The sequence below is a fragment of the Eurytemora carolleeae genome, unplaced genomic scaffold (genome assembly GCF_000591075.1).
Source record: "Eurytemora carolleeae unplaced genomic scaffold, Eaff_2.0 scaffold1970, whole genome shotgun sequence".
NCBI lineage: Eukaryota > Metazoa > Arthropoda > Copepoda > Calanoida > Temoridae > Eurytemora > Eurytemora carolleeae.
In genome coordinates this window covers 1-12,331 of record NW_019397855.1, presented here as the reverse complement: position 1 = coordinate 12,331, position 12,331 = coordinate 1, and the positions used below count along the sequence as shown (strand labels likewise).

The 12,331-nt window shown below is 30.0% G+C and overlaps 1 protein-coding gene across 5 annotated transcripts in view; it reads right to left on the bottom strand.

Annotated features, from left to right (window-relative positions):
- The window catches only part of LOC111716128 (uncharacterized), a 36,541-nt gene extending 24,499 nt beyond the window's left edge, over positions 1–12,042 (bottom strand). For 4 of the 5 annotated variants that reach the window (XM_023491550.1, XM_023491553.1, XM_023491554.1 and 1 more), the window contains exons 1-9: positions 11,939–12,042; positions 10,181–10,229; positions 9,257–9,333; positions 8,958–9,029; positions 6,274–6,350; positions 5,270–5,307; positions 2,770–2,825; positions 2,166–2,210; positions 835–873 (exon numbers count right to left, since the gene is read on the bottom strand). In XM_023491550.1, the coding sequence (XP_023347318.1) occupies positions 835–873; positions 2,166–2,210; positions 2,770–2,825; positions 5,270–5,307; positions 6,274–6,350; positions 8,958–9,029; positions 9,257–9,333; positions 10,181–10,229; positions 11,939–12,011 (526 nt within the window). In that variant the 5' untranslated portion in view covers positions 12,012–12,042. Of the gene's footprint in view, positions 1–834; positions 874–2,165; positions 2,211–2,769; positions 2,832–5,269; positions 5,308–6,273; positions 6,351–8,957; positions 9,030–9,256; positions 9,334–10,180; positions 10,230–11,938 lie in introns of all 5 variants that reach the window. The other variant, XM_023491551.1, reaches the window with a different exon arrangement.
- Between the last annotated feature and the right edge of the window lie 289 nt (positions 12,043–12,331).

Below are 12,331 nucleotides of genomic sequence, written 5' to 3'. Positions count from 1 at the left end.
TTTTTCAAATTATTCAAAAAATCTGAATAGTTTATCCAGAAATTATGATTCGAGAGCTGCCGCATTTGGCCGCTAGGTGGTGTCTACTCTAAAATAGAGATGGCGCGAATATGTATCCTGAAATTGTTATATTTTTATCCACTTTTTCTTAATAATAATGACTTGCATTATTAACAGTTTTAAAAATATTGTTCTGCATTCAGTTTTTCTTATAAAAATAATAAAAAAATGTGTATTTTTTTTATTTCCGCTGTTTTCAAAATATTCAAAATTTAGGGATAATTTATCAAGAAAATCTGCTGTGATTGGCTTTTCCAAAAATTCTTGTTTTTTATTACGTTTTAATATTTACAGTGTAGTATTACATAAAAATAAAAACAATTCATCCCAGCTCTGCTGTCGTGTAAGAATAATGGGCGCATTTGGCTTTTTTCCTTTGTTTTCTTCATGGGTAGTGAGCGACCTATTTTATCCCCTTTTTCAATTGTTCAAATACAAAATTGATTTGGTTTTTTCTCAAAACTATTGTTAATTTTTTATTTTTTTACGTTTGTTTCCTCACTAAAAAATCGTTTGATCAGCAAAATTGTTTGTTCAGAAAAAATGTTTGTTCAGTAAAATGGTTTGTAAAATGAAATTGTTTGTTTGATATTTTTAAAATCTTTTCAAAAACTTAAATTTTTTTTTTAAAGGATAATTTTTTTATTTCTCTGAACAATCCATTGTTTATTATTTTCCTAAACAACACCATCATTCATAAAACATAAGTGTGTTCTCAAAAATTTTATTTGTTTAGGTACAAAATTTTACCACTTTGCAAGTAAAGAAGTTTACCTTCCAAAATATTATTTAGTTTAGCTCCTCTATCCCACCCTGTAACATACAAGCATAGATTAATTAAAACAACAGATAGATTACTAGATATCATCTTTTTAAGATTTCTGTGTGTTTCGTTCACAATAACCTTGAGGCAGAAGCCCAAAGAAGTTACATATAGGGTTGTTGATCGTTTTTGAAAATGATCGTTAAACAATCATTTTTTTTGTTTTTCAATTGTTTTTGAAAACAATTGTGTTTTTAACACGATTTGTGACAGGTTTTTACACGATTGTTTTTTTTAATAATGATTTCTTTTGAAAAAACGATTGTTTTAGAAAAAAAAAATTTATTGACAATTATGTTGATGATCCTTAACTACGACCCTTTGTTGACGTTAATGAAAAGACAAACTTTATAAAAAATGGTTGTTTATTGAATGTCGTCTCACATGAAGTTAAAAAGTTGTGGGGGAGCTAAAACTTCTTGATATTTTCTTAAAAACTATTCAATGATAAGTACAGATGCCCCTCAGGTCAGTTTCCTCTCTTTGTTAACGATCGTTAACGAAGGGTATCATTGTTAACGATCATTAACACAGAGTAGTTGTTAAGGCTTGTTAACAAAGAGTCGTTGTTAACGATTGTTAACAAATAGTTGTCAATAACAATTGTTAACAAAGAGTCATTGTTAATGATCGTTAACAAAGTGTTGTTAACTAAAGGCCGTTGTTAACGAAATGATGATTTTTATAAAAACGATCGTTTCCTTTTTGATTTTTTGTCGTTGTTCTCATAACAAAAGGACCGTTTTTATAAAAATCGTCATTTTGTTAACGACGGCCCTTCGTTAACAATCGTCAATTACAGATTATTCAATTAAATTAAAACATTAACATCCCTAGTTACATATAGTCTTTTGTCTCAAGATTATTGTGACCGAAACACACAGAAATCTTGAAAAGATTACATATAGGGTCCTACAGGGTGTCTTACAAAACATGACAGTTCATAAATAGTCTTGAGTGTCGTCTTCCAAACACTGTATTAGATATTAAAGGCTGTTTGCAGTTTATTTTGTTTAAAAAATTGTCTGCTCAAGTATATTTTACTTTTAAATTAAGTTTAGTATTATATGACTCCTTTATAATATTTTTAATATTGTCTTTAGTATTAAACAATTTAAAAAATTATGGAAGAAGACACTAAGAAACTATTTACCAACTGTCATTTTTTGTGGGACACCCTGTATCTGTTATTTTAATTAATTTATGCATACAATTGTAAAGAATGAGCATTCACTATATTTAAAGAAAATGTGATTCAACCCAACTTATTTTGTTTAATTACCTGGATGTATATTTATTCTTTTAACTGATCTTACAAGTCCAAACCCTGAAAAAATACAATTTTTTTTTAGAATTCTAATTGAGCTAAGGATGACGACATTCATATTTTACTTAATCTTTTAAATTGCAGTATACATTCAATGAACTTAAAAATTATAAATTAAAAGTCAGACAAAGTCTAACTGTAAGCCATACGAAAGTGAACTCTTATGTTTATATTTCATCATCGTTTTAAGTTAAAAATCTGCACCTTGTGATCTAATCTTTATTCATATCGCTGCATTTGGAAGCATATATGTTGGTAACATGAACACTTGTTGAAATATTCAATAGTAGGTCGGACATTATGGCATCTTTCTATACATATTCTTGTAGCATAGATTAAATGTCGTCTTTTTTAACTAGTTCTGATTAGGGTTTGGAAAATTCATGCATGGTGTCTAAAATATATAAGCCAAATTTAGAATAAAAAAGAATTGCATTGCTTAACAAGTATAAACAGTAAATTTCTTCTGTTTTGTAATAATTATTAAAATTTTCAAATGCAAATTTCTGTTCAGCACATTTAAGAAATTTCTTAAATAGATTTGATATAACAGGTTTACCAGGTTCTTGTCTGTTGGTAACACCAAAGTAGAGAGTTAATGCTCCTATCCCAACTCTGATAAAAGCATCTTCTTTACATAAATGTTTAAAAATAGGTGGAATGCGGCCCGAAAGACAAATAACTCTAATAATTTGTTTAAAATTCTAATTTTAATAACTTTATAATGGGCAGGACTGGGCCTTGTGAACAGAATCAGATTTTTGCATTCTGCAAATTTTCCCTTAACACATTATGGGAAATATTTCTTTAAGAAACTGGAAAAAATAAATAAATTGATTTTTCGACCATATATAGAATATTTGCTTGTCTGATTTCCAATGGTACCCTTTAAACCTTGATCTGAGTTACAATAAGGAATATATCTTTGTTTTCTATATTGAACAATGCCATATTCCGACGATTTTCTTTGGTGTTAGGTATTTTTCAAAAGGCCTTTTCCCAAGGGCGACTTCCCAAGTGACAATTTCCCAAGTGGCAACTTCCCAAATGTCAAATTCCCAGGCAGCAACTTCACGAAGGTTAGGTTAGACCATCTGAGGCGTTTTAGAAAACTAGGGAAAATGCTTTTGGGAAAGTACCTAACATTGCCTGTGAAGTATTCTTGAAACCACAATTGAAAAAAATATCAAGAAGAAAAACAAGCTCATTCATTTATAATTATACAAAGGTTTTAAAGGTACCATTGTTAATTGTACATGCCACTCTATAAAATAATTAAGGTCACTTGAAATCAGTCCTTTTTAGACTGAAAATAACAAACCACTTTTGGATATATGTGTATAAACAACGTAGGCCTGAAACTAAGAGCAAAAATAAGGTTTTTATTTTCAGGCCAAAATCTGAGTTTTTTTGGAAGCCTGAAAAAATCACCTTTTGACCCTTTACAAGCATAGATTAATTAAAACAACAGATAGATTACTAGATGTCATCTTTTTAAGATTTCTGTGTGTTTTGTTCACAATAACCTTGAGGCAGAAGCCCAAAGAAGTTACATATAGGGTTGTTGATCGTTTTTGAAAATGATCGTTAAACAATCATTTTTTGTTTTTCAATTGTTTTTGAAAACAATTGTGTTTTTAAAAAAGTTTCCTCTCTTTGTTAACAATCGTTAACAAAGGGTATCCTTGTTAACGATCATTAACAAAGAGTAGTCGTTAAGGATTGTTAACAAAGAGTTGTCGTTAACAATCGTTAACAAATAGTTGTCAATAACAATTGTTAACAAAGAGTCATTGTTAATGATTGTTAACAAAGTGTTGTTAACTAAAGGCCGTTGTTAACGAAATGATGATTTTTATAAAAACGATCATTTTGTTTTTGATTTTTTGTCGTCGTTCTCATAACAAAAGGACCGTTTTTATAACAATCGTCATTTTGTTAACGACAGCCCTTCATTGACAATTGTCAATTACAGATTATTCAATTAAATTAAAACATTAACATCCCTAGTTACATATAGACTTTTGACTCAAGATTATTGTGACCGAAACACACAGAAATCTTGAAAAGATTACATATAGGGTCCTACAGGGTGTCTTACAAAACATGACATTTCGTAAATAGTCTTGAGTGTCGTCTTCCAAACACTGTATTAGATATTAAAGGCTGTTTGCAGTTTATTTTGTTTAAAAAATTGTCTGCTCAAGTATATTAATATTTGCTTGTCTGATTTCCAATGGTACCCTTTAAACCTTAATCTGAGTTACAATAAGGAATATATCTTTGTTTTCTATATTGAACAATGCCAAATTCCGACGAATTTCTTTGGTGTTAGGTATTTTTCAAAAGGCCTTTTCCCAAGGGCGACTTCCCAAGTGACAATTTCCCAAGTGGCAACTTCCCAAATGTCAAATTCCCAGGCAGCAACTTCACGAAGTTTAGGTTAGACCATCTGAGGCGCCGTAGAAAACTAGGGAAAATGCTTTTGGGAAAGTACCTAACATCGCCTGTGAAGTATTATTGAAACCACAATTGAAAAAAATGTCAAGAAGAAAAACTAGCTCATTCATTTATAATTATACAAAGGTTTTAAAGGTACCATTGTTAATTGTACATGCCACTCTATAAAATAATTAAGGTCACTTGAAATCAGTCCTTTTTAGACTGAAAATAACCACTTTTGGATATATGTGTATAAACAACGTAGGCCGGAAACTAAGAGCAAAAATAAGGTTTTTATTTTCAGGCCAAAATCTGAGTTTTTTTGGAAGCCTGAAAAAATCACCTTTTGACCCTAATAATTTTTTTATTAACAAATTTCTAAGTTCAGCGGTTCTTTAAACATTTTTTTTATTTTTGCAATCTTCTCTAAATCACTTCCTATACAAACTGTTGGGTCTGAATTTCTGTTTTATAAATGTTAATTTTAGATCTGTACCCTACCCTTATCCTATGCCTTAAAAAAACGTGTTGCAGAAAAATTCCTTAAAATTACAATTCTTGGAAGTCAAGAAATTTTATGCTGATAAGGGGTTTTGGTATAAATTAAGATGCTTTTCCTACTACATTCTCGAGGACATTCAATGGTTTGGCAATCCTATAAAAAAAAAGATCAGAGCACATATTTGTATGTGTTTTCTTGTATTTTTATTTGTCTATTTTTTTGCGTCCAAAAAGAAACTGAATCGAACAAACCTTCATTTTTTTGGGAACCTCACATGAATTCAATTATGACATATAATTTGAAAAGATATATCTTTGCGTTTTGCGGAACAATAATCCAAAATGTTTTTTTTGGAACAATATTTTTGAAAAATGTTCTTGAACTTCCCAGTTCATGGAATAAAAAGTTTGTCCGGAAATGATCCAAAATTTGGGAATCCCAAAACTTTTTTGAACCATTTTCATACTGAAAACCAAAATTTCCATGGAAACCTTGTAAAACTGGCTAAAATTGATAAAAAAATGCAAACACAAAGTTAAATTGAATTTTTTTTTAAAATCAATTAATAAACAGGCAAATCTGGGAAATTTTGTATTGACTAAAAACCTTTAAAGTAAAGAAAAATTTAAAATTGAAAAAGGAAGAAAAGAAGGGGAGGGGTTGGTAAGGATGTGTTGTCTTTACCTAACTTTACCTTATTTTCTAAAAATCAACCTGATGCTAGAACTAACATTAGAAGAAAGCAAGAAAAAAGTGTTTTTTTCAAAACAGATACTTTTTAAAAGGATTGGAAAGGATGACTTACTGTACTTTTTTTAAATCGTCAATCTGTTGATAAAGATAAAGATATTAATTTTTGATGAAAAAGATTCAAAAGATTAAAAACAATCAATAAGAGGAAACTTTCCCAAAAGATATTTAAACTTATTAATGAATAGTTTTAACTTCCTTCTGTTTACATACTAAAATGGAAAAAACAATATATATAATGCTTTTGATTCCATCAAAAATGTCACCAACCAAAAATATCTTTTTATGTTATGGAACCAAAAGTGAATCACAAAGTGTGAGACTATAACTTAGAAAATAGAATATTTGCAAGTATGAAAATACTCTTACCTCAGCTGTTGCATTTGCAAACTCCTTGGGACATATTCCTCCTAACTCATCTACATTCTTCCAATAGCAGTGGGCAGCTGATAAAAAAGAGGTCTAATTATAAAGGAATTGAGTTTTTGCCAAAAACACTGACTTTCTAATCTCTATGATTTTGCAACCTAGCTTCAAACTATAAATAATGTTAGATCAGATAATTTTAAAATAAAAATGTTGTGGAAAATTGACACAAAAACATTTCTCATATTTTTTACTTTCCTACACACTTCCAACAAAAGTTGAAATTGCTTAAAGAGACTGTAAGGAAAATTTAAGTCGCTTTCCATGCCCTATTCACAACAAAATAATTAAAAGCTTTGTCTAATCAGTGTTTATTATTATAATATGTTTGAACTATATCTTCAAAATTATTAATTACATAAAGGTTTCAAGGGTGAAACGGGCTTTGACATTTTTCCATGGAGGGTCATTTAAAATTAAATTCCCTGTTAGATGTTCAAAATGTCCAATTCAATTTAGCTTTAAACATAGCACCATTTCTTTGTGTATAATATTAATAATCTATGTATGTAGACTGTAGAGTAGAGTGTTTAATCTTCCGCCAGAATGTTCACCAGGGGAAATTGTAATTTCTAGAAAAGATGAACTGGAAATTTCCACCGAAAGCCAGAAATTGCGGAGATTTTTTAGCTAGAGAAGTTTTTTGCCGGAAAAAATTTCCATTGAAAAAGTTCACGCGAAAATTTAAATTCAATTTTTTAAAAATTTTTTTCTTAGCTGAATTCAGTATTTAGAAAAGTTAAATAGTCTTTTTTAATTAAAAAGTTTTAAACTCATTATCTCCTGCCTCATAGTATAAATACTCTAACGTAAAAACTAATAAAATCGAAATGCAGAATTTACTACATGTTTTAGTCTTTACAAGCTAGGGTCATTCTAAGGTTCAGATTTAATAATACTGGAAAGAAGGGTTTCCATTTTTCCGGAAAAAAATTCCATTTTGGAAATGTAATGATCCAGAAATTTGTTGCTTAAACCGGAATTCCGGATCAAATGGAAACCGGAATGTTTACGGTTTACGGAATGGAAACCATAAAATTTCCAGTTTCCATTTCGTAAACCGGAAATTTTTCTGGTTTACATAACGTAAACCGTAAAATTTCCAGTTTCCATTTGGTACACTGGAAATTTTTTCGGTTTACATAACCTAAACTGTAAAATTTCCAGTTTCCAATTTGTAAACCAGAAATTTTAACACAAAATTAGACATAGAAAGCAATGTTCAAACATTAAGAGATAAAACTTATGTTGCCATACATTTAATACGGATTTAGTTCTACAATTACATATTCACAAATATTTCACTATAGTTCATCATGACTATTTTACAGTTTCAGTTTTCACTTTCCCCACAACATTATTTTATTTTTCAAGAGGGTCATCGGATAGGCTTATGCCACCCCCCCCTTCCCCTCCGTATTTGATCAGGATGGGATGAAATGGAGCATATAAATAAGAGTTTATAGAAACTAGGCTTTAAACTGGTGAATTAAAAAAATAATAAATTTCGACGTTTTTTCCCGCATAAATTTTTAACTAGTTTTAAACTTTCCCTTGAGCCATGTGAGTTGCCTCACAAATGTTGGGCTCGGTTGGTTAAGCTGTTTGGACGTTTATTGAATACAAACGGACAAACAAACAGATGAGCAAAGTATATAAATAGAGTGAGAACCAGAAAACTCTGGAATAGGAGGACAACTTTTAGACTTAAATTATGACTCTAAATAGGTCAATGAACATGAGACACGGCAATTACGTAGTATTATACTATACTGTATACAGACCAATTTAAAAGTGATTTTATAAGTTACTATTTAACCTATTTGCTTTGTAACAACATCAATTAGACTCAAGGATTGCTATACATGTCATCTTCCTTTCCACAATTTTCAGTGGATGAAATTATTTTGAGACATGGCAGTCAGGATTTATATTTTTCATGATAATTCACAGTAGTAATTACTTTAAATACAGCTACACCAAGCGCACATTCTATTATTCTGTAGATAGTATTACTTACTGGTTTTATCTTTTACATAAGTTTAAGATGTCTTCAACGTTTTCCGGAACCTTTTTCCGGAAATTTCCGGAAAAATTGTTCCCTAAATCGGAATTTTCCGGAACACTATTCCGTAATGTTCCATAATTCCAGAACAATGTCCCGGAAATTTCCGTCTTACGGAAAAAATTGTTCTGGAAATCATTTCGGAATTCCGGATTTCCAGAACCTTTTCCATAATGGAAATGGAAAAAATTTCCGGATCATTTCCGTATGTAAACCGTAACTCGGACTTCCGGTAGAAACCCTACCGGAAAGTATCCACCGGTAACATTCTACCAGAAGTTTCCAGCACCCTTTTCTTTCGGAAAAAATTTCAAAAATTGGGCAAATTTCCCGCAGAAACAAAATTTCCGGGGGATACTATAATGTAAGGAAAAATCTCTTTTTTTTTGGCTGTTTGGATGTCCGATCATAACTGAGGAATCACAGAACTTATTAGCCTGAAATTTTGATTGGGGAATTTGGGTAAATCTGAGAAATATGCTTAGTTTGAGTTAAAAAATTCTAATTTGAGTGGGTCGACTTTGTTAAGGAAAAAAGGTTTTAATGTGGAGGAAAAGTTCACCTGAAAGAACATGATGCTGAGTGACCAGTACTCCACCACACCACACAACTAATCCTTTAAAACCTGGTTGCACTGAAATATAGAAACAGAATAACTGAAGGGTTAAACATACAAAAACAATACACAGGTTAAACAGATATGAGGATCATGACAAGTGAGATCAATGAGGAATACAAAAATATAGTATTCCTTTGCCTTAGCTTTAGTAAAATCAACCCTTGTGTAAAGTCTCCCTGTCCCTCTTAATTTACTTACACATCAAGTAAAATTTGTCAGCTGTTGGGGCTGAAACTTAATACCTGGAGGTGCATTGATGTTGACAACAATTGTATTCCAAGGAGTGTGTTCTGCACAAGTGGATCCTCCTCCTGAAACCCTGAGATTAGGGTTTTCAGCGAAAAAAATGTTTTGCCAAAAAAATGCTAAAATTTTGCAAACTTTTTCGCAAAGTTTCGCATTTTTTTGCAACAATAAGTGAAGCGAAAACGAAAGCAAAATTTCACTAAAATGCGAAATGCAAAAATTTTGCAAAAATGCAAAAACATTTTCGCGAAATGCAAAAATTTTGTGAAAACCATGAGTTTTATAGCTGCAAAAATTAATTGCTCTAAAAACTTGTGGGATTTTCTGCTCTGATAGCTCAATATTTGAAGAAAAGCTATTTTTTAAAGTTTCAGAATTATTTTGGTTCTTTCCATAGTAGATTTTATTTTGTGTTTAAAGAAGAAAGATCTTAATGTTCGGGAAAGTATTTTCAAGCAAATTTATGAATTGTCTGATGTCTCCTATTCGTCTTAAATATCCTTTTATATTTTGGGCTCGCAGATAAATCCTTCCACAAAAATAGTCTTGTATTCTCAAAATTTAGGATTTTTTGAAGAATTTTCGCAACTTTTTTGCTAAAATTTTGCTTTTGTTTTTAAAACTTCTGTATTTTTTGCGAAATTTTTGTTTTTTTGCATAATTTCTATTTTTCCTGAAATTTACGGATTTTTTCGTCAAATTTTTGCATTATTTTTCGCTTTTTTTCGCCAAATGTTTGCATTATTTTTTGCAAATTTTTCACATTATTTTTTTCACAAAAGTTTCAAAAAACAGATTAAAGCAAAATTTTGTGAAAAAGCGAACATTTTTGCATTTTTCGTGAGCGAATGAAATGAAAAAATTATCACGAAAAAAAAAAAGTTTCGCCTAACAACTTTTCTTTTAGCTGGAAACCCTACCTGAAATCAATCTTAGAAGGACAAGAAGCCATTGGGACACCACATACTTCTAAACATTAACGATCATTCATAATTTTTTTCTGTTAAAATTGTATTGTGAGTAGGGTTTCCACCGGAATTCCAGGTTACGGTTTACGTACGGAAATGATCTGGAAATTTTTTCCATTTCCATTATGGAAAAGGTTCCGGAAATTTCCGGAACGTTCCGGAATATTGTTCCGGAAATTTTCCGGAAAATCGGAACAATTGGTACCAGAATTACATTAAAGTCTTACATATGCAGAATACATTAAAGTCTTACATATGTAAATACAACACCAGTTAGTGACACTAACAATATATGGATGGATGCCGGACGGTAGAAAAAGTTTTGGAAACTGTTTTAATGAAGTTTAAGGTTGAATAATTCACTAATGCAATGCCATACATTAAACAATTTAAAAAATATTGAAACAAAAACAATGGGATTCACCGGCTCAAAGCGCATCAATTGCTACCAATTTTTTGTGTTTAGAAGATATTTTTTTACAGGTGACTTTTTGGGGTTTCTGAGATGCTATGCTCAAAAATTCAAAAATATCAAAAATCGATCACACTTAGTGTAGCAGGGAAACAGCGTTTCAACTGAATATTTTACATAGTTAGCTTAAATCATGGGAATTAATCAAATTACTCTATAAAACATGTATATAAAACATCCATGTATCTTATATATTCTATCCTTGTATCTTCTTTATTCAATCCTTTATTCTTCTATATTCTTTCCTTATATCTTCTATATTCTTTCCTTGTATCTTCTATATTCTTTCCTTATATCTTCTATATTCTTTCCTTGTATCTTCTACATTCTTTCCTTGTATCTTCTATATTCTATCCAATTGTATCATCTACATTCTATCCTGAATTCTTCTATATTCTATCCTTTATTTTTCTATATTCTATGCTTGTATCTTCTATATTCAATCCTTATAACCTATATATACCATCCTTTTTTCTTTTGTATTCTTTCCTTGTATCTTCTATATTCTATCCTTGTAACTTCTATATTCTATCCTTGTATCTTCTATATTCTATCCTTGTATCTTCTATATTCTATCCTTGTATCTTCTATATTCTATCCTTTATTTTTCTATATTCTATCCTTGTATCTTCTATATTCAATCCTTGTATCCTATATATACCATCCCTTATTCTTTTGTATTCTTTCCTTGTATCTTCTATATTCTATCCTTTAAACTTCTATATTCTATCCTTGTAACTTCTATATTCTATCCTTGTATCTTCTATATTCAGTCCTTGTATCTTCTATATACTATCCTTTATTCTTCTATATTCTTTCCTTGTATCTTCTATATACTATCCTTGTATCTTCTATATTCAATCCTTGTATCTTCTATATTCTATCCTTGGATCTTCTATATTATATCCTTGTAACATCTATATTCTATCCTTGTTTCTTCTATATTCTATCCTTGTATCTTCTGTATTCTATCCTTGTATCTTCTATATTCTATCCTTGTATCTTCTATATTCTATCCTTGTGTCTTCTATATTCTATCCATGGATCTTCTATATTCTATCCTTGTATCTTCTATATACTATCCTTGTATCTTCTATATACTTTCCTTATATAATCTATATTCTATCCTTGTATAATCTATATTCTATCCTTGTATCTTCTTTTATTCTATCCTATCCTTGTATTTGTATCTAGTTTAATCTTGTATTTTGTCTATTCTATTCTTATTTCAATGTTACCTTTAACCTGCTGGGACTGGGCCAATGTAAAAGGCAGGTATAGCACCAACCAGAGTATAAGAAAATATCCCATTTTTTTCTTTTAAAAATATTCAATTCACTTTTTTATTAAACAAAAAAACTTAACTTACAAATATTTACCTTAAATTGGCGAATTCTTATTCCTTTTTTAATTACAAAAAAATGTTTTGCATTTTAAGTTAAAACAAGTAATGCTACAAATGATTTGAAAAAGAAGTATAAAAAGTGTTTGAAAAACAATATCCAAAGAAAAGAATGTTAACTTTCAAAAATGAAGAAATGGATACTCTTTATATATGGATACCGTTAATGTATGGATACTATTCATATATGGATATTGGTAATGTATGGATACTGTTAATGTATGGATAC